The 24,220-nt window shown below is 43.5% G+C and overlaps 1 protein-coding gene across 1 annotated transcript; it reads left to right on the forward strand.

The window, feature by feature from the left end:
- Window positions 1-1,995: 1,995 nt before the first annotated feature.
- LOC142189051 (OX-2 membrane glycoprotein-like) lies at window positions 1,996-18,099 on the forward strand. The gene is made up of 6 exons (XM_075262115.1): window positions 1,996-2,013; window positions 8,284-8,344; window positions 10,163-10,486; window positions 13,760-14,080; window positions 14,248-14,490; window positions 15,854-18,099. Exons 1-6 carry the CDS (start codon window positions 2,002-2,004, stop codon window positions 15,916-15,918), a joined length of 1,026 nt encoding a protein of 341 aa, XP_075118216.1. The 5' UTR covers window positions 1,996-2,001; the 3' UTR covers window positions 15,919-18,099.
- The last annotated feature ends 6,121 nt before the right edge of the window (window positions 18,100-24,220 follow it).

Below are 24,220 nucleotides of genomic sequence, written 5' to 3' on the forward strand. Positions count from 1 at the left end.
GCAAATAAAAAAAACAAAGGGAAAATCAAAATGATTTATCTCCACTGCACCCTGACTACCCTTGCCCCACCCCTGAGCTTCTAAGCCCCACCCCATAGCTTATAAGCCCCACCCCATAGCTTCTAAAAAACCCACCCCTGAGCTTCTAAACCCCACCCCTGAGCTTCTAAACCCCACCCCTGAGCTTCTAAACCCCACCCCTGAGCTTCCCAGTGGAGTATGACGCTCCAGTACTTACCTCTAGAAGCTCGTGGAGGTGGCCGCTCCGTCCATACGCTTATGGAGAGGCTGAAATAAAGTGATATATAGAACGTGAGTGATTGTAAAACATGACATCATCACCATTGTGGGTTCGGGCACAATTTATTATACCCTACTAGAGAGCTTTGGATGTTGGATACCAACCTGTTAACCCTTTAGCCTTTGTCTGTGCACACATTTGTGGGGTGACCCCTCCCCCCTTATTCTTGAGTAAATCTGAAAAGCCAAATTGCACAGGACCAGAGATGGGTGAATTGACTCCTAGCGATCCAGGTACAACCCCGGTACTGCCCAGTTACCATGACAGATATCAGGACATGAGGACAATGTCACATAAGGCAGGAACCGGTAGAGAAATCATAAAGCCCCATAGCAAACCTCCAGATAGACCCCAACCCATCAAAGTGTTCAAGGGGTACCTGCTTACTGCCATATAGTGAATGGGAAAGAACCGGCAAGGGGTTTAGGCGACTCGTCCTCCAGTCACAACGAGCTTTTAACCATTTACAGAAGAGAACAATGAACTATGAGCAACAGCGGAAACTTCTTCTTCCATATCAGTAGGAGACGTTGGTTCTGACAATGATAGGATGTGTAGGATGTTTTATTACCGTCATAGGCTACTAGCTCTAATATTACAAGGTAAATGTTCAAAAATTTCCAGGTTAATGTTTTTGGAGCAATTGGAATTGTGCAGAGACCTTTGATGATGGATAAGGATGGACTCCCCTACTAAGCCATAAGCGCAGCCCCTATAACTTCTGTGGCTTATTCTATGGTGGTCTCATCCCAATTGTAATGGCTGGTGAGGACCTGCTTAGAGTTGTGGTCTTCATAGGTTCGCTGATGTCAGCAGATATGGACGTGACTATAGACAGTACTGAAGTCACAAGCAAGGAATGGAGTAAGAAGACCCTCCTGTCTCAGACGGACAAGGGTGTGCGGGAGTAAAGCAGAACCTGAATAAAGTCTTTTTGATATTGGACCCCTCTGCTCCGTGTATGGCACTGGAACCAAAATGGGGTAACTCCATAACATCTCTACTAGTCCTGGTCTGGATGTACTGCCCCTGTCTGCCTCATAGTCACACAATATAACATATTATTACCCCTCATGGTAATAATACACATACCCCGTCCTATTCTCCATCTGTTACCTCCAGCGCTCCCATTAAATCTATGAACCATGTTTCACAAGCTGGGCAGCAGATCAGAAGAGGAGGTCTGTATTGTCTATAAAGACGGGATATCTGTAACTGTGCAGCACTGATGTTTCCATGCTACCAGGGCTTGTTGTGCATAAGATTACTATGGTTTCTCTTACATGGAAATTCTACCCACAGCAAGCCCTGGCGGCATGAAAGCAACAGTGCTGCACAGAGGTGGACAATCTAAAGTAACTGCTCCTGAGCTATGGTGACATTGCCGGGTAAGCATTCAGACACACATAACTACTTCTATGTCTTATCTTTAAGAAATCCCTTTAAGCCTGCAATATAGCTCATTACAGAACTCCTAAATAAATACCGCATATAGACAAAATAGAACAATACTGTAACGTTCAAGCCTCTGTGCCCACAATGTGCTGTTAGGAGCAGAGTATAGATGCGGGGCCTGCAGATGGCAGTGTCGGCTGTCGTCTCCAATTAAGATTTAAAATAAAAGGGAAAAGGAAAAAAAAAACGGAGTTCTTGTTTTGAGCTGTAAAGGAAATGGCCATCAGAGCGATGAGAGGCGTACGATGGAGGAGACGGTAAGACGTCGCTGCTAACACCAACTATCTGATGTTGTACATACTTATTATATTATATTATGTTATTATTAATGAATTATTGCAGATAGAAAGTGACAAACTCATCATGGAAAAATCTGGAATCTGAAGTTCACATTGCAATATTTGCTTAATCCGCAGCTCAGCTCCATGTACAAGTCCCAGAGATTTATTCCTATAGACTTTATAGCTTGATCCTTTATTCTGGGACTATATAGGGCCACATTCACAGCTCAGATCAGAGTCCTTCTAAAATCAAGGATGAAAAACTCCGACAAGTGCAACGGGTCTGGCGAAACCTGGGGAAACAACTGGCGACCCTCCATCATAAGCCAGGGGGTCTCCCAGAATCTGGTGTTTCCCATCATTAGATGAGTCCATGTTTAGTCCATTCTGTTCCTATAAGGGGAGCTCAGCCACTCTTATATATATATACAGTATATATACGTGTGTGTACTGTGATCTAATTATACTTAGAGGGACTTTCCATCAGACTATGAATGGAGCCGCAGTCTGTGAGCTCCGCTGCCCGTCCTATTACTCTCTGGTCAAGTAATAGGGACAAATGGGGGACGTTACACACCCCAAAATCATATGTATATCATCCACCTATAGGTGATAAATGTCACTCAGGATTTTTTTTGCATAATAGTGCAATATAAATATAAAAGACAAGTAAAAGATACAACACAAAATGTATAGAATTGATATCCCAAGGCTGGTAACATTACAGGGAGATTCATTTATGTAAATCCAATCAATGAAATAAATGTTGTTTAATGTACAGAAATAATTAATTCAGCAAATTATTTACTCAATTATTCTAACACTTTCTACTTTTATTGTTATGATTTAATGGACTTTTTTCTTATGGGTCCCAAAATCTTCTCATATAATATTGCAAGAAGGATTATTATTATTATTATTATTATTATTATTATATATTATTGTTTCCATGATGGACAGTATTATTAGTAGTATTATTATCCATGTTATAGTTATTATATCATTATATTTTATTATTATTATTATTAGTATTATAGTTACTATTATTTCGGCAGCGATCCCTTCAGTACACATTAGGTTCTCCTCGTCACCCATAACCAGATTCTTGAATTTTGGTTTTGGCGGCTCCAGTTTATTTTCCTGTCTGCTCTTCTGCCTATATGAAGTGTCTGACTCCTCCATAGCTATATACACATATATATATATATATATATATATATATATATATATATATATATATGGCCTCACTGCCTGTGTATTCGTTTTGTGCAGATTCTTCCATTTTTCTATCGTCTTTATTTTCTCTTATATTATAGTGAACATTATCTAGACTCTGGAACCAAATATTACATCTCCCTCCAGATATAGTTATAATGTTATTAATCATGGTTATCACAGAACCCAAATATATTCTGATATGATCACAGCACTAACATTATTATTATTATTATTGTTATTTATTATTATTATTATTATTATTATTATTATTATTATTATTATTATTATATTATTATTATTATTACTATTATTATTTATTATTTATTATTATTATTATTAGTATTATTATTATTAAGGATCATAGCAATGAATAATAAAAACATCAATAACAATGATAACAATAATAAAAACAACATTGATAATTGCAGCGGCCAGGCTCATCTACCAGGCTAGACGCTACAGTGATGCCTCTGGTCTGTGCCAGTCGTTACATTGGCTGCCTATTCAATATAGAATAAAATATAAAGTTCTCCCCCTCCCCCACAAGGCTCTCCATAATGCCGCACCTCCCTACATTTCCTCCCTCATCTCTGTCTACCGCCCAACCCGTGCTCTCCGCTCACTCAATGACCTAACACTTCCATCCTCTATTATCAGACCCTCCCATGCTCGTATACAAGACTTCTCCCGAGCTGCACCACTTCTCTGGAATGCTCTACCCCGGACAATCAGAGGAACTCCCAATTTCTACAGTTTCAAACACAAACTAAAGACGCATTTTTTTTCAGACAGGCCTATCACAATTCCTAATGCAAACCCTTCTTGATGCCTTTTCAGCCTAACATATTTGTCCATGCTCTATCCACATGTTACAGGACACTACTAGTGACGGCCCATAAAGCTTTGTTTGTGTAATGGCTGCAACCTCTATTACAAAATTGTCTGAACACTGTATAAGCAATGCCGCCCCTGCTACCTCTTGTGTCACCCCCTCTACCTCATAGATTGTAAGCTCTTGTGAGCAGGGCCCTCAGTCCCATTGTGTGAAATGACGTTCTTTGTTATGTATGTCTGTATCTGAACCCTACAAATTGTACAGCGCTGCGGAATATGTTGGCGCTATATAAATAAAATTTATTATTATTATTAAATAACAATATTATAATAATAATAACAATAATAATAATAATTTTGGCAGTAATATCTCACAAATCATCCACTTGCTGAATTATTATAAGCGTTTCGTCCACGGTTCGGTCGCTTTATTATATTTTATTATTATTATTATTATTCTTGTTTTTCTGCTGCTTCCAATGTTATTAAATATTCATCTGATTAAATATTAAGAAAATAAAAACAATAAATTATTAATTACATTTAATCATCTGCAGAATCCATCTAATAAGGCTTCGTTCACACTGCTCTCATTGAAGTCCGTTGTTCTCATTCATCATAGGAACAGATCAATAGACTGAAGCACTGACACTATCACGTATACTGACAATTTCCCTGCATTTATATCCCTCTCCATTCCCAGCATTTGTTCACCGTTCAGACTAAGGAGACGCATCGGTAGAGTTTTATCCTCCATTAGAGATCGCTGACTTGCTTGTTACATTGTAGTGACGGATACAGGCGGAGGATTCTCTCTATGTTGTTGGCATTTCGGTCCATTGCTCTAATCCTATGATGAATCAGGACAATGGACTTCAATGACAGCAGTGTGAACACGCCTGAATAAATCCTAAAAATAACTGAAGTGATAATTAATATAATAATAAAAGTTCTGTCATATTAATTAGCTGTAATTAGAATGTATTACCACCTTCCTCTTCTCCCAAGAAAATAATCTTCCCAGTTAGTCAGAGACTAAGGTCACATTCATGTCTGTGCTGGTCTGACCAGAATAACTAAAAAGGGGCCGCAAAAATAACGGACATGGGCGGAGCCTGAGGGGCCCCATTGACTATAATGGGGCTCATTGGTGGTCCAGCAGATGATGATTTATGACAGATCTGTATCGCGCTTTGCTTACTATCACTAGTATACAGGTATAAAGCATGCCTCCGATTATAAAGCATGCCTCCAATTATAAAGCATGCCTCCGATTATTAAATAACTTCCCAAACATCAATAGTATAGGTGAATAGAAGAAACTTTGTAATATATTGTATTAAAGAAATCTGTTTCCTTCTCCCAATATCAGGGTAAGTTACTTCTTACAAAGAAGTCTATGAAGAGGGGAGGAGGAGGAGGAGGCCACTGAGAGGCTGAAATAACTGCAGATAACACATTACTGTGAGTAAGAGAGAGCTCGCAACGCTGCTACTGTATATCTATATCTAGCTGCCTCCTCCCCAAACCCCCCCTCCATAGACTTCTGTGTATGAAGCTGAATACAGGGGCTCTCCTAGACTTCACATTACTGGCAATCCTTATGGTTCAAGTGAAGTTTGGCTGTTACACAGTGTATGGAGCAAAATGATTTAAGAAAAGTTCAATGTAAATCCAATCAATATTCGGTGTGACCTTTGCCCTTTGCCTTTCTTCAGTTTTTCTCGGTACTTGCAGACAGTTTTTGGCAGAACTGGGCAGATGTTCCCTCCATCTTGGAGAACTAAGCCCAGATCTTCTGAGGATGTTACCTGCTCCAATCCTTCGCCTCTCACATCTCTCATTGTATTATTTAAATTTTTCTTTTCCATATTTGTCATTTTTTAAAAAAATTCCTGATTTAAGTCCAGTCCTAATTTCTTCCAGACGTTATAGTCTGGGGTCTCCTTACAAACCAGAAAGTAATAAGCAGAGGCCCCAGTAAGCAGCAGATACATAGATATAGATACCGCCATCCTTCACCTCTTTGAGACTCCTCCTTGGTTGTCTTCAGGCCTCTTCCAGCCTCCTTGGTGACATCACAGCCCTAGGGGACTGCTGAAGCCCAATCACAGGCCTCAGCGGCTGATGACATCACCCAGGAGGCCGGCAGAGGCTGGATGATGACTGCAACGGAGCCCTGGAGGAAGAAGCCCATGAAAGGGGAGTGTCCCTGCTTATTATTTTCCCAGACCTCCCTCGGGCCTCTGTTTATTATACTCAGGGGTCTGAGGGGTGAACCCCAAAAGTCTTGAGTTTGCCTGAACCCAAAATTTTTGATTCATAACGAACCTGGCTCAGGCAGCAGTGAGATCCTGGCGGATGATTGGTTATGGGGGCCCCTGCAGTGTGTTTGGGGCCCAGGAAGGATATTGGTTCACTACTAAACAATGACTTCTATATGAAACCTACACAGTGATGTCTTAGTAAGTCAGTAAGTCTGGGCACGGAGTAGTGGGGCGGCTCCTTGTGCCCCACTCGTGGCGGCTTCTTGTGCCCCAGTCATGGCCGCGCTGAATATTTACCGTCCTATTTCTCGAGACATTTCCTGCACATTTCCTGGCCTTGTCCTTTATCAGATGTCACTCCAGTCTCGGCCGTATAAACACTCACTAGATGTCACTAAAATAAACCACTGCATGAACCGGACGCACACTCAGGGTTTGGCCGTGACTTTCTTCTTTTCATTAAAACGAGGCTTGAACTTGTCTTCACCTATAGTGTTTAAACCCTGAGTCCCCCCCACCCCCATAAGGGTATAATTGGTATATATAAAAAGTACATCTGGTCCCACAAAAACAAAAGATGCCGTATGCGAATCCATTCTTAGATATATAATGGAAGATATGGGAACGATCCGAAATTTACAGGTGTCAGAATACGGAGACTCTAAGAATTTATTTTTGTATTGTTTTAGATTTTTTTGGTATGGGGTTAAAATGTAAAAGAAAACTACACAAATGTGGTGCTGTAGTCGCACAGACCGCGTGATATAGCTGACATGTCATTGTAGCTGCAGAGTGACTGTAGAAAGTTACACAAACACAGTTTTTCTCTAATTTCACTCCATTCTGAATTTTTTCCAGCTTCCCAATACATTGTATAGAATATTAATGGTGCCATTATAAAGTACAATTTGTCATGAAAAAATAAAGCCCTCATATGACTCTGTGAATGGAAAAAATAAAAAAGTTACAGCTTTTTGAAAGTGGGGAATAAAATAAAAAAAACAGTTGTGGCGGGAAGGGGTTAATCGTCTGCAGATTTATATATACTAGCCTTTGGCCATGACTTTGTCTGTGTGTTGTTGGTGTCGATGATCTGCCTATACTCAGCAAATTGCTGCCGTCGATGGTTTGCCTGCTCCAGTGTTTCGGCAGCTCTCAAGCTGTCCTGCGGCTGAACTTGTTCCTCACACTGTGCCTGTGATTGTTCCGACATCTCAGAAGCTCGCTGGGACGCCATATAATGAGCGTGTTTTTGCTGTCGATGATCCCGTCTGCTCCACTTGAGGAGAACTCTGTGACTTCTGGCTCCTTCATATCTCTCGTTGTTTGTGACAAATTAGATTTTCTTTTTCCATGTTGAAAATTAGCAAATTGACAATTTGGAGTAAAGGTGTTTTCCCCTCCAGTGTGTCAGCACTGCCTGGAGCAGATCAGATAACATGCAGATGCTTGTACACAATGGACTGAGGGTTAGCTGAGTGTTACATAGAGAGATAACAGACCTGGGAGCTGAGATAAGCGGCTGCAGGAGCAGTGTAATATAGTATGTGCCCATAAATCCAGAACAGTAGTGAAGCCATGTCATGTACCGGGATACAAAGTAGCCGATGAGTTAATTGAGTTTACAAATCTATCCATGTGCCAAATGTCACAGTGATTATAGGATCTGTAGATTAGTTTTGGGCAGGGAAATCTGCTCTATACATTGGCTGGATTTTCCAGGTCTCTATTGCCGCATGTATATGGAGCCTCATGATCTGGCAGCGGGGCTATGAGTGATCAGGTGATCTGTTTAGGGAGGAGTTTGTGATCGGCGAGCCTCTCCAGCGATCAGCAGATCTTCTATGGTTTATTCTTAGTCCCTTGTCCAGTCTGAAGATTCATTTTGCTGTTTTTTGCCCATCTAATACTTTGTCCTTTCTTTCAGAAGCTGTATATAGTGCTGGCTTGTCAGCTCTGGATATTGTGCGGTATCACCAGTGGACTAGGTAAGTCTCCTCTAGTTGTGCATTACACTTTAACCCCTTGAGGCTATGCTTACACAATGTTTTGGATTTTTACTGCATGCACCTCTTAACCCTTTCCTAACATTCCCCGTACTATAAACCACTTCCGGACCGCCCATAGACTATATACGTCCGGGAAGTGGTTGTCTAGTTCTGCCAGGACGTACCTGTACGTCCACCAGAACACAGCAGCTGCACGGAGATCGTGCAGTTGCTTTTACTAGGAGCCGGCTGTAACTTCAGTCGGAGCTCCCAGAGAGAAGACAGGGCAGATTTATTACCTCCACTGCCTTCTCGATCGCTGTGTATACAGCGCTCAATGAGCGCTGTATACACAGCTATGGACGCAGCCATAATTCAGCTGCCCTCTGACCCGGCGGACACGTGATCCGCGGGAGCAGAGTCTTACCAGAGCTGCTGGGTCCTAGAGGACTCAGACCAGCTCAGTAAGCTGTATATACAGTGTGCAGATGGCTGTATTCCTCCTGTATCTGAGGCTAAATGTACCAGCCCCAGTTATAGGAGAAATCAGCCTCCAGTACAAAAAAATAAGTGATCAGATGTCCCCAAAGGTCTCTTATTACCTTATGGGGACACAATCTGGAAAAAAAAAAAAATATAATAAAAAAGTTTTAAAAAAATGTAAATAAAATAATAAAAAATAAATAAATAATACGCTAATAAAACACCGTTATTAAAGGTTATAGCCCCGCCCCCGACGACACCATACAAAATAAAAATTACCGTAACGGAGAGGAAAAACTATTTTATAAAGTTTTTCAGTGACACTTTGTGTTATTAAATTTAAAAAAAATTATAAATTGAAAACCAGACACAATTTCCCTCCTATATTGTTTATATTTTCCTGGATATAAAAAAAATTAAAACACATTTGAAAATAAAAATAACATAAAAATAAAGCCCTATGTGTCCCCGAAAAAAGATGCAAAAATTAGTTGACTAAGACATACGAGAAAAATTTTACAGCCCTCAAAACCGCACATACATACATAAACCTAAAATGTGTCTGGTCCTGGACCACAAATTGGCCCGGTACTGAAGTGGTTAAGGTGGATGTTGAGATTTTAAACATGGTGGCTGCTCAGGAGCTGAGGGATCACCATCGCTGCCCAGTGTCCTCTGTATTATACTGGAGACCCGGTGACAATGCCAGCGCCCTTCTGACCTAGGGAGCATTGTCCCAGCAATACACGGGCGCCACCATCTTACTTGTGATTGCCGTCCCCAAGACCGAGATCCGGAGGCTGCGATCAGTTGTTATGACAGTCTGGAGCCTATTGTAGGGGCCCGAGCTTATCCTTACCTCTACCATAGGCTTCCTGGGACAGAACCATACGCATCTTACAAGACATTAGCATTACAGTGCATTGTATTAGTGACCGAGCGCCTTGGAGAGGGGTAGAAAAATAACATTAAAAAAAAGAGGAAAAATCTATGGTGCTGCCTCCCATAAAAATGTGAATAAGAACATCAGACATTGCACAAAGTGGTAAAAATAAAAACTTTTTTTCAAAGTTTTGGATTTGTGGGGGTTCTATCATGTGAAATCCGGTCTTTGTAAAAGTCATCCCCTGGCCAGCAGAGGGTCGGACTAAACAAGAACAACGCGGCGCCTGAGAGAGTATTGACTATAACGGAGTCCGTCAGTCTGGCACGTTCTCGCCTCACAATATAGAATTGTATGACTTTGCTGGTTGTAGTTCCCCTTCTATGTGCCAAATACAATGGAGAAGACAGAAATTCTCACCAGTCACAAAGAGGTTTTTGTTTATTTTGCAGATGTGAAAAGTGAAGTTGGCCGAACAGAATATGAAGAACCTGTGACACTAAAATGTTCCTTACAACCCCCCAACACTGCAGTGCAAGTGACCTGGACAAAGGTGGTAGGAGACAAGGAAACACCTGTAGCCACATACACGTCATCCTCCGGAGCTGAGATCAGTAAAGGTTACAAGCATCGTCTGTGGATGAGCACTGAGGGCCTGAACCAGAACGCCATCACCCTGTACAAAGCCAATATCGAGGACCAGGCCTGCTATAGATGTATCTTCAGTACTCTCAGCCAAGGGTCGAAGAAAGGAGAAATGTGTCTGACTATTCCTGGTAAAGGATTCACATATAATATCTATAATACATAGTGTATGACACTGTCAGGGCTCCTAGGACTATATATATCTATAATACATAGTGTATGACACTGTCAGGGCTCCTAGGACTACATATATCTATAATACATAGTGTATGACACTGTCAGGGCTCCTAGGACTATATATATATATATATATATATATATATATATATATATATATATAATACATAGTGTATGACACGGTCAGGGCTCCTAGGACTATATATATCTATAATACATAGTGTATGACACTGTCAGGACTCCTAGGACTATATATATCTATAATACATAGTGTATGACACTGTCAGGGCTCCTAGGACTATGTATATCTATAATACATAGTGTATGACACTGTTAGGGCTCCTAGGACTATATATATATCTATAATACATAGTGTATGACACTGTCAGGGCTCCTAGGACTATATATATCTATAATACATAGTGTATGACACTGTCAGGGCTCCTAGGACTATATATATATCTATAATACATAGTGTATGACACTGTCAGGGCTCCTAGGACTATATATATCTATAATACATAGTGTATGACACTGTCAGGGCTCCTAGGACTACATATATCTATAATACATAGTGTATGACACTGTCAGGGCTCCTAGGACTATATATATCTATAATACATAGTGTATGACACTGTCAGGACTCCTAGGACTATATATATCTATAATACATAGTGTATGACACTGGCAGGGCTCCTAGGACTATGTATATCTATAATACATAGTGTATGACACTGTTAGGGCTCCTAGGACTATATATATATCTATAATACATAGTGTATGACACTGGCAGGGCTCCTAGGACTATATATATATATATCTATAATACATAGTGTATGACACTGTCAGGGCTCCTAGGACTATATATATATCTATAATACATAGTGTACGACACTGTCAGGGCTCCTAGGACTATATATATATCTATAATACATAGTGTATGACACTGTCAGGGCTCCTAGGACTACATATATCTATAATACATAGTGTATGACACTGTCAGGGCTCCTAGGACTATATATATCTATAATACATAGTGTATGACACTGTCAGGGCTCCTAGGACTATATATATCCATAATACATAGTGTATGACACTGTCAGGGCTCCTAGGACTATATATATCCATAATACATAGTGTATGACACTGTCAGGGCTCCTAGGACTATATATATCCATAATACATAGTGTATGACACTGTCAGGGCTCCTAGGACTATATATATCTATAATACATAGTGTATGACACTGTCAGGGCTCCTAGGACTATATATATCTATAATACATAGTGTATGACACTGTCAGGGCTCCTAGGACTATATATATCTATAATACATAGTGTATGACACTGTCAGGGCTCCTAGGACTACATATATATATAATACATAGTGTATGACACTGTCAGGGCTCCTAGGACTATATATATCTATAATACATAGTGTATGACACTGTCAGGGCTCCTAGGACTATATATATATCTATAATACATAGTGTATGACACTGTCAGGGCTCCTAGGACTATGTATATCTATAATACATAGTGTATGACACTGTCAGGGCTCCTAGGACTACATATATCTATAATACATAGTTTATGACACTGTCAGGGCTCCTAGGACTACATATATCTATAATACATAGTGTATGACACTGTCAGGGCTCCTAGGACTATATATATCTATAATACATAGTGTATGACACTGTCAGGGCTCCTAGGACTACATATATCTATAATACATAGTGTATGACACTGTCAGGGCTCCTAGGACTACATATATCTATAATACATAGTTTATGACACTGTCAGGGCTCCTAGGACTACATATATCTATAATACATAGTGTATGACACTGTCAGGGCTCCTAGGACTATATATATCTATAATACATAGTGTATGACACTGTCAGGGCTCCTAGGACTATATATATCTATAATACATAGTGTATGACACTGTCAGGGCTCCTAGGACTATATATATCTATAATACATAGTGTATGACACGGTCAGGGCTCCTAGGACTATATATATCTATAATACATAGTGTATGACACTGTCAGGGCTCCTAGGACTATATATATCTATAATACATAGTGTATGACACTGTCAGGACTCCTAGGACTATATATATCTATAATACATAGTGTATGACACTGTCAGGGCTCCTAGGACTATATATATCTATAATACATAGTGTATGACACTGTCAGGGCTCCTAGGACTATATATATCTATAATACATAGTGTATGACACTGTCAGGGCTCCTAGGACTACATATATCTATAATACATAGTGTATGACACTGTCAGGGCTCCTAGGACTATATATATCTATAATACATAGTGTATGACACTGTCAGGGCTCCTAGGACTATATATATCTATAATACATAGTGTATGACACTGTCAGGGCTCCTAGGACTATATATATCTATAATACATAGTGTATGACACTGTCAGGGCTCCTAGGACTATATATATCTATAATACATAGTATATGACACTGTCAGGACTCCTAGGACTATATACAGTCCTATATACAGTCCTATGAAAAAGTTTGGGCACCCCTATTAATCTTAAATATTTTGGTGTTTGCAGCAGCCATTTCAGTTTGATATATCTAATAACTGATGGACACAGTAATATTTCAGGATTGAAATGAGGTTTATTGTACTAACAGAAAATGTGCAATATGCATTAAACCAAAATTTGACCGGTGCAAAAGTATGGGCACCCTTATCATTTTATTGATTTGAATACTCCTAACTACTTTTTACTGACTTACTGAAGCACAAAATTGGTTTTGTAACCTCAGTGAGCTTTGAACTTCATAGCCAGATGTATCCAATCATAAGAAAAGGTATTTAAGGTGGCCAATTGCAAGTTGATCTCCTATTTGAATCTCCTCTGAAGAGTGGCATCATGGGCTACTCAAAACAACTCTCAAATGATCTGAAAACAAAGATTGTTTGAAACTTTTTTGAAATCAATGGGAGCATTTCCGGCGCGCAAAGTCTCACACGCCGTATACATGCCACATCACGCGCCACGTTACTCCGTGTGAATGGATCCTTAGACAGTATAGCGGACCACGTGGCTGCTGATATTGGACTTATGGCCAGCTTAAAGGGGCTTTTCCAAGGATTAATATGGCTGACCTGCTTCATCTTCACGATACATATCTACGTAATCTTTGTAGAAAAAAAAAGTCAAAAATGATTTTTCTTGGTAGGTGAGGTGCTAATTAAGAAACATTACAGGGTCAGACTTTTTGATCCTGTGACATTGAAGTGCTACAAGAGAACTATAAGAGAAGACTCCACGCTGGTGCTGATATCATGGCAGAAAAATGGGAAAAACATAGCAACGTACGAGCAGAGCGTGTACATTGTGGAAGCATATCAAGGATTGATCGATGTGACTACGGAAGGCATGAACGTGTCCTCGCTGACCATACTCAGGGCCAATGTGAGCGATGAAGGAAGTTACAAGTGTCTCTTCAACATCTTTCCCGGAGGAGCAACGATAGGAGAGACCTCCTTACAAGTCTACGGTACGTTCACTCTCACAACTCCTTTTCATGTCGTCTTCATTTTGGAGGGTGTCCTGAGGTCTTCAAGTAACTCGGGGATTGGGCAGAAGTCAACTCTTCTAGGTTTTATTACTGACCCATCCACAGTCCGGAGACTCCAACTCTAAACTTTTGGCTTTTTCTTCTAGAGCCGTTGAATGTGACTGTATTGAAGAGTCAGCTAACCGGATGCGCCAAAGTAACGTGTGTGGCCCGTAGCTGGCCCCCCGCTAAGATCTCCTGGTTGGATGTGGATGGAGAATTTCTCACCGACACCACCTACGATGGATTCCTGACCGTTACAAGCTGGATAATGATCGGCAACCCAAAGAAAATGCCAAGGTGCAAAGTCCTTTACATGGGGGAAGAATCTCTCATCGATGTGTCGGCAGGTAAGAGACGGAAAACCAAAAAATACCCAACATGTCCTCGCTGAAGCTCCAGTATCCGGCCTAAAGGGCGCTCAGAATCCTTAAGTGACTATCTGAGCAGTCTGGATGTGGCTTCACTAATATTATGTGTTTTAGGATGTTCAGGAAGAAGCAACTCAGCAAAGAATACAAAAATAAGTCTTCCTTAACTTACTGTAACTGGGTAGTGGCTGGTAGGGTGATGGGCCAGTATCCCTTATGTCTCCTTAAGGGAGGGTTCACACGGTGTAACGTGCCGCGTGATGTGGTACGTCTACGCCGCGGGACCCTTTGCGGGCCGTACACGCTCCCATTAATTTCAATGGGAGCGGGGATCGTATGCGCCACGCTAGTTTGCGGCCGTGATTTTGCGATTTTGTGATTTTCCTTACAGGCCAGTATCCATGAAACAGCTGCCTGTGGATGCTATGGGGTGGGGAGTATGTGCTGTATACGGGACATACATATCATAGTAATACACTACGTACCTGCACACTTTAACGTTCACCAGTCGTGCTCTTCGCCTTTCCTTCTTTAGTCATTAGCATACGGTTTTTTATCGTCTTCTGCTGGGTCCTGGTCACTGGTCACCTCACCATGCGCTCTGTATCCCCCTGACACTGCCTGTAAGGATCGGTGCTGATGCTGCCGGAATCACAGGACCTTATTATTTAGCAGGTCGGAGACTCCGGCACATTGGGAATTCTGATTGAAATAAGATATGAAACGGTTTCAGTTTTAACTTACAAAAGAAGCCCCCGCACCCCTCGGCCCTGGCACACCATTAAAAAGAAATGAAAGCTCTGTCCCCTTTACTTCCTCCCTGCTGGTAGATGTTACCATGAATGGATGAATGGCTCCTAAGATTGGGTATTATGGGATTGCCGGGATCCTCATACACTTAGTATGTAGATATATGACCAAAGCATAGGCAGCACCCCAAAAACTTCAGTTATAAAACAGATGGATTTACTCCAAGAATCATCGTCTAAGTCCTCACAATAAAGGACTTTTCTAAGGCGAGAGGGGGGTCACGTGTTATAAGGGCGAAAACGTCGCTTTTTGGAATAAATCCATCTGTTTTTGAATGGAAGTTTTTGGGGTGCTGCCTATTTGTTATTTATATGGGATTATGTAGCCTGGTCCTGAAACCCATAAAGGGTTACTACACAGCTCTGTCCTGAATTCTGGTAGGCAGGTACAGAAGGTAGATAGGTATATACAGTAGATAGAGGAAGAGGGAAGTGAAGGCCCCCGTCTTAGTGAATGGGGTGGCGCTTACTTTGTTACTCCGCTGCTCCCATTCTCCTCTTGGGACTTCATTTCCTTTCTTTTTGCTTTGAAGGAACTCGATGCCAAGTCCACCCGCTCCTACTAGGTCTACTGCTCACCAAAATCTTCTTCCTCTGAGAGTTTCTACGCACCGAACACCAGGCCTGTACTACAGCGGAGGAATGAAGGATGAATGAAGGAAGGAATGAAACAATGGACAATGCAGGAATACGGTTGACGGAACGGGATTGGAAGAGATCAGATTCCGATCGGCGATCGAGTAAATTTCCCAATCACGATCGGAATTACGATCCCAATCATTTCTGGTGGGATCAAGGTCAGAGGTTATCTCAAGATCGGCTCAGCCCTATTCATGTATAGACCATTAATAGGGATGGGCGATCGGGATCTGCTGGAAAATGATCGGAAATTGGATTTTAAAATTGATCCTGAAATCTCAAGATCTGCTCAAGCCTATGCAGGAACTAAGAAGATTTCTCCAGAAAATCCCATTCCTCGCTCAGTGTTCCGGTGCCGGTGCTGTAAAACACTACAATGATCAAAGCACTGAAGAGATGAGTGTGTGTACTCTAAATGTTTGTGCACCCCGAGGGCTCCAGCCTGTATGTACAGTGCACGGTGGAGTCTTCTACATGATGCTGCTACACCAAGAGCTAATATACAGTACAGAGAGATGTCAAGGACACTGGACTTTCCTTAAAGGGAGTTTCTAGATGAGCAACATCTCAGCCCAACATGGCAGATAGATAGGTTACAGTCACCCGAGTGATACCCTATTTCCCCTTGTGAATCGCTGCCTCCATTACTGGGACATCGCCTTCTTGTCCATACGTAAGGGCTCGGCCATCGCACAAAAGAGCTCCTAAAAAATACTCCTATCTCAGCAATGGAGTCAGCGATTCACAGGGGGAGGCAGGGTTAGTCTCAGGTGTCTGTAACCTATCTATCTGCCGGGCTGGGTTGATATGTTGGGAGTCTGGTGACATTCCCTTTAAGATGACGACACGTCTTTTACATATTTATTTAACCCTTCCTTATATCTTTTCCTATGAGTGTCCATAACACCTGTGGATTGTCAGTCCCAGGTACATGCGCTCTGCCTCTCTATTCTGTATTTAGGTCCATTATATGTTACTATTGGATTTCTTACTATTTCTCTTCTATTTGGAATTATAAAATTTCTGCCCCCTGTTACCCCCGGAGGGGGGGATTTGGGGGGCCATTACATTGGAATTTCCTATAATCACAACTTGTCTCCAGGATCGGTGATCATTGTCTAGTCAATAGAGATCCAACCACTGTGACCGCCATTAATCACGAGAACAGGGGTCCTGGATGTCCGGCGTGTGCAAGGCAGATACTTCCAGTGTCTATAGGACAGCCCAATAGATATATGTCTGCTCTGTAGGAGTCTGACCACTGAGACCCCACAACCAGAATAGCGGGGGTTAATTGTCTCCCACTTTTAATGGAGTAGTGGTCAAGCATGCACAATACTGCCCCATTGAAAGTCTATGGGATTGTCATGGATAGCCAAGTGCTATCCCGTAGGATAGATATGTGTCTGACCACTGGGACCCCCATCTATCATGAGAATAGGGGTTGCATGTCCCCATGAAGTGGTGGGTGTGCATGCAAAGTGTCACTCCATTCCAACTCTATGGGACTATCAATGATGGCAGGTGCCCTGATCGGTAGGTCCCTGACCTTTGTTTTGAGATGAAAAGCAGTTGTTTCTGCCCCTGCCCCCCACCATGGCTCCAACAGCATAGCTCCTCCCACTATGGGTTCTAACAGCATAGCCCCTCCCACTATGGGATCTAACAGCATAGCCCCTCCCACTATGGGATCTAACAGCATGGCTCCTCCCACCATGGCTCCAACAGCATAGCTCCTCCCACCATGGCTCCAACAGCATAGCTCCTCCCACTATGAGTTCTAACAGCATAGCTCCTCCCACCATAGGATTTAACCGCTTGGCTCCTCCCACCCATCTCATGGCCCCTTCTTACTACAGTCGTGGGCACTGCCTTTGTGACTCAGTGAATTTATATCCAACAGACATAATAATATAGATCAGGTAATTCCCAATTTTCCAAGGTCCGTCACATTTATCCTCATGTCCATGAACCGAGCCCGAGCCGCAGATATCCGATAGATTCACCCCCCAGTATTGTATAGGATGAACTATAGTGTTCTTATGAAACTAGGGCAGTGTTCAGACAGCAGAGATTAGGGGAGGACACATATTGCACAGTCCTGCTCCTCTTCCCTCGCCTCTCCTGTCCTCTATGTCCTGTCCCCTTGTATGTTGTATAGGGGGGGGGGGGGGGGGGGGGGGTGCAGGTCTATGTCCTGTCATATTTATACTGATTTCTAGACTGTTTTGTACATATATAATAAATCTATATCCTCCTGTATACGATGTCTGATGGCTTTTATACTTTTACACACCAGTATACAGTCATGGCCAAAAGTTTAGAGAATGCCACAAATCTTCTCTTGTCACATGATCTACTCCCTCTGGTTTCTGTGTGTTTGTCAGATGTTTTTATCACATACAGAAATAGAATTGCAATCATATTCTGAGTAATAAAAGCTTATAGTGACAGTTAGAAGGAGTTACTGCAGCGGTGTAATATTTGCAGTGTTGACCCTTCTTCTTCAGGACCTCTGCAATTCTCCCTGGCATGCTCTCAATCACCTTCTGGACCAAATCCTGACTGATAGCCGTCCATTCTTGCACAATCAATGCTTGCATTTTGTCAGAATTTGTAGGTTTTTGTTTGTCCAGCCGTCTCTTGATGATTGACCACAAGTTCTCAATGGGATTAAGATCTGGGGAGTTTCCAGGCCATGGACCCAAAATCTCTCTGTTTTGTTCCCTGAGACATTTAGTTCTCCCCTTTGCTTTATGGCAAGGTGCTCCATCATGCTGGAAAAGGCATTGTTGGTGGCCAAACTGCTCTTGGCCGGTTGGGAGAAGTTGGTCTTGGAGGACATTCTGGTCCCATTCTTTATTCATGGCTGTGTTTTTAGGCAAGACTGTGAGAGAGCCGATTCCCTTGGCGGAGAAGCCACCCCACACATGAATGGTTTCAGGATGCTTTACAGTTGGCATGAGACAAGACTGGTGGTAGCGCTCACCTCGTCTTCTCCCAATAAGCGGTTTTCCAGATGTCCCAAACAATCGGAAAGGGGATTCATCAGAGAAAATGACTTTCCCCCAGTCCTCAGCAGTCACTCCCTGGACCTTCTGCAGAATATCAGTCTGTCCCTGATGTGTTTTCTGGAGAGAAGTGGCTTCTTTGCTGCCCTCCTTGAGACCAGGCTTTGCTCCAAGAGTCTCCGCCTCACAGTGCGTGCAGATGCACTCACACCTGCCTGCTGCCATTCCTGAGCAAGCTCTGCACTGCTGGTAGCCCGATCCTGCAGCTGAAACACTTTTAAGAGACGGTCCTGGCGCTTACTGGTTTTTCTTGGGCGCCCTGGAGCCTTTTTGCCAACAATGGAACCTCTCTCCTTGAAGATCTTGATGATGCAATAGATTGGTGACTGAGGTGCAATCTTTCTAGCTGCGATACTCTTCCCTGTTAGGCCATTTTTGTGCAGTGCAATGATGACTGCACGTGTTTCTTTATAGATAAGCATGGTTAACAGAAGAGAAACAATGATGCCAAGCACCAGCCTCCTTTTACAGTGTCCAGTGGTGTCATTCTTACTTAATCATGATAGATTGATCTCCAGCCCTGTCCTCATCAACACCCACACCTGTGTTACTGGAGCAATCACTGAAACCATGTTAGCTGGTCCTTTTAAAGGGATTCTACCACTAAAACACTTTTTTTTCTAGTTACCACGTCGGAATAGCCTTTAAAAAGGCTATTCGTCTCTTACCTGTGGAAGTGCTCTCCGCCGCGCCGTTCGTTCAAAATACCGGTTTGTACCGGTATGCTAATTAGTTCTCTTGCAGCGATGGGGGCGTCCCCATTGCAGCTCAAAAACCGACCGCAGCGCCGCCTCTCTGGTCTTCGGTGTCCTCCCCTTGCCTCTTCAGCGTCTGTCGGACGCCTGCGCAGTATGCTCTCTGTTCGGCGAAGATTGCCGAACGTACTGCGCATGCGCGAAAGTGCGGTCCCAGCCATAGTGCTGGGAACGTACTGCGCATGCGCGAAAGTGCGGTCCCAGCCATAGTGCGGGCACCGCACTTTCGCGCATGCGCAGTACATTCGGCAATCTTCGCCGAACAGAGAGCATACTGCGCAGGCGTCCGACAGACGCTGAAGAGGCAAGGGGAGGACAGCGAAGACCAGAGAGGCGGCGCTGCGGTCGGTTTTCGAGCTGCAATGGGGACGCCCCCATCGCTGCAAGAGAACTAATTAGCATACCGGTACAAACCGGTATTTTGAACGAACGGCGCGGCGGAGAGCACTTCCACAGGTAAGAGACGAATAGCCTTTTTAAAGGCTATTCCGACGTGGTAACTAGAAAAAAAAGTGTTTTAGTGGTAGAATCCCTTTAAGGCAGGGCTGCAATGATGTTGAAATGTGTTTTGGGGGATAAAGTTCATTTTCTAGGCAAATATTGACTTTACAAGTAATTGCTATTAAGCTGATCACTCTTTATAACATTCTGGAGTATATGCAAATTGTCATTAGGAAAACTGAAGCCGTAGACTTTGTAACAATTACTATTTGTAGCATTCTCAGAACTTTTGGCCATGACTGTAGACAGAGATTTAAAGGGATCTTCTCCGGCACTGCTCTTACCCCACTGGCAGGATACAGGGTAAGAGTATTATAAGACATTGATCACAAGAACAGGGGTCCCCAAGTCTCTGTGTGACTGGGGCGCTGGTTTGGATGTGTGGCCGCCATTGCATTCCCTCTCTTAGGACTTATACCTGCACAGTCCTCCGTCAGTCCATAGAAGTGACTGGACTAGTGCTCATGTATAATACACCCGATATAAATGACACAAGATACTCTGGGACCCCCATTCTGATGATAACTAAGGGGCCCCGCGGTTGGGAACTTTCTTAGAAATTCCCATTAAAATAATAAATTCTGGTTACCTGCAGCCACCACTAAGAGGCGCTCTATGGCTCACTGTAATGGCGCCCCCACCTCCTATGTGGCATTTCTAATTCTAGAGTCTTCATGTGGACTTTCCTGTCCAGGTTTCCAGGCCGATCACTCTGCCCTGATACATTGTAACAAATTGATATTGTACGGTATATAATGTCATGTCTCTCACTATCTCTTGTATACTCTGTATCTCCTGGGTATATACACTGCAGTTATTGCCATGAACTACTCTGCTGCCACCTATGGGTCCCTCTATGTAGGTGCATGTGATGGTCGGATCCCAATCTCTCCATACACAGCACGAGCTCCAGAGAAGCTTCTAGCAGGATGTGGGTGGAGACTTTAGCCCCGCCTTCCTCTTTGCAGGTGACAGGAATCCAGGGCGGCCATGTTGTGTAGAGATTGGTGTGTGAGGTAACGGCACCTGCTGCTAGGCCGACTCCAGGCCGGACCTTCAGATTCCTCCGGCCGCACCCCAGGAGCCACATGGTGAACCTGACAGGCCATGTAAGATACAGAGTCTCCTAGGACCATGCACCTGTCCATTTTAGGTCTGTGTCCGGCTATCGGATACCACGGCCCAGTAACCGTGAGTAACTACATATACCCCAAATCAGTCACCGCCGGGAGCCAAACGGGGAAGATCCCTCCTCTGTAGCCGTAACCTGGACTGTGTCTCCCCGAAATCTGAGGAAAGTTGTGTCAGCATCAGCCATTACCTGTCAGTATATAAGGGAATCCTCCGCACATACACCCGCTGTATTGTACATGAGACTGTATCACTGTGAGGTATGGCGGCACTATATGGTATCCTCCTCACATGCCCCCGCTGTATTGTACATGAGACTGTATCACTGTGAGGTATGGCGGCACTATATGGTAGTCCTCCTCACATACACCCGCTGTATTGTACATGAGACTGTATCACTGTGAGGTATGGCGGCACTATATGGTAGTCCTCCGCACATACACCCGCTGTATTGTACATGAGACTGTATCACTGTGAGGTATGGCGGCACTATATGGTAGTCCTCCTCACATGCACCCGCCATATTGTACATGAGACTGTATCACTGTGAGGTATGGCGGCACTATATGGTAGTCCTCCTCACATGCACCCGCTGTATTGTACATGAGACTGTATCACTGTGAGGTATGGCGGCACTATATGGTAGTCCTCCTCACATACACCCGCTGTATTGTACATGAGACTGTATCACTGTGAGGTATGGCGGCACTATATGGTAGTCCTCCTCACATACACCCGCTGTATTGTACATGAGACTGTATCACTGTGAGGTATGGCGGCACTATATGGTAGTCCTCCTCACATGCACCCGCTGTATTGTACATGAGACTGTATCAGTGTGAGGTATGGCGGCACTATATGGTAGTCCTCCTCACATACACCCGCTGTATTGTACATGAGACTGTATCACTGGGAGGTATGGCGGCACTATATGGTAGTCCTCCTCACATGTATCCGCTGTATTGTACATGAGACTGTATCACTGTGAGGTATGGCGGCACTATATGGTAGTCCTCCTCACATGCCCCCGCTGTATTGTACATGAGACTGTATCACTGTGAGGTATGGCGGCACTATATGGTAGTCCTCCTCACATGCACCCGCTGTATTGTACAGGAGACTGTATCACTGTGAGGTATGGCGGCACTATATGGTAGTCCTCCTCACATGCACCCGCTGTATTGTACAGGAGACTGTATCACTGTGAGGTATGGCGGCACTATATGGTAGTCCTCCTCACATGCACCCGCTGTATTGTACATGAGACTGTATCACTGTGAGGTATGGCGGCACTATATGGTAGTCCTCCTCACATGTACCCGCTGTATTGTACATGAGACTGTATCACTGTGAGGTATGGCGGCACTATATGGTAGTCCTCCTCACATGCACCCGCTGTATTGTACATGAGACTGTATCACTGTGACGTATGGCGGCACTATATGGTAGTCCTCCTCACATGTACCCGCTGTATTGTACATGAGACTGTATCACTGTGAGGTATGGCGGCACTATATGGTAGTCCTCCTCACATGCACCCGCTGTATTGTACATGAGACTGTATCACTGTGAGGTATGGCGGCACTATATGGTAGTCCTCCTCACATGCACCCGCTGTATTGTACATGAGACTGTATCACTGTGAGGTATGGCGGCACTATATGGTAGTCCTCCTCACATGCCCCCGCTGTATTGTACATGAGACTGTATCACTGTGAGGTATGGCGGCACTATATGGTAGTCCTCCTCACATACACCCGCTGTATTGTACATGAGACTGTATCACTGTGAGGTATGGCGGCACTATATGGTAGTCCTCCTCACATGCCCCCGCTGTATTGTACATGAGACTGTATCACTGTGAGGTATGGCGGCACTATATGGTAGTCCTCCTCACATGCCCCCGCTGTATTGTACATGAGACTGTATCACTGTGAGGTATGGCGGCACTATATGGTAGTCCTCCGCACATGCACCTGCTGTATTGTACATGAGACTGTATCACTGTGAGGTATGGCGGCACTATATGGTAGTCCTCCTCACACGCCCCCGCTGTATTGTACATGAGACTGTATCACTGTGAGGTATGGCGGCACTATATGGTAGTCCTCCTCACATGCAGCCGCTGTATTGTACATGAGACTGTATCACTGGGAGGTATGGCGGCACTATATGGTAGTCCTCCTCACACGCCCCCGCTGTATTGTACATGAGACTGTATCACTGTGAGGTATGGCGGCACTATATGGTAGTCCTCCGCACATACACCCGCTGTATTGTACATGAGACTGTATCAGTGTGAGGTATGGCGGCACTATATGGTAGTCCTCCTCACATGCACCCGCTGTATTGTACATGAGACTGTATCACTGTGAGGTATGGCGGCACTATATGGTAGTCCTCCTCACATGTACCCGCTGTATTGTACATGAGACTGTATCACTGTGAGGTATGGCGGCACTATATGGTAGTCCTCCTCACATGCCCCCGCTGTATTGTACATGAGACTGTATCACTGTGAGGTATGGCGGCACTATATGGTAGTCCTCCGCACATGCACCCGCTGTATTGTACATGAGACTGTATCACTGTGAGGTATGGCGGCACTATATGGTAGTCCTCCTCACATGCCCCCGCTGTATTGTACATGAGACTGTATCACTGGGAGGTATGGCGGCACTATATGGTAGTCCTCCTCACATGCACCCACTGTATTGTACATGAGACTGTATCACTGTGAGGTATGGCGGCACGATATGGTAATCCTCCTCACATGCCCCCGCTGTATTGTACATGAGACTGT

The sequence above is a fragment of the Leptodactylus fuscus genome, unplaced genomic scaffold, assembly GCF_031893055.1.
Source record: "Leptodactylus fuscus isolate aLepFus1 unplaced genomic scaffold, aLepFus1.hap2 HAP2_SCAFFOLD_98, whole genome shotgun sequence".
NCBI lineage: Eukaryota > Metazoa > Chordata > Amphibia > Anura > Leptodactylidae > Leptodactylus > Leptodactylus fuscus.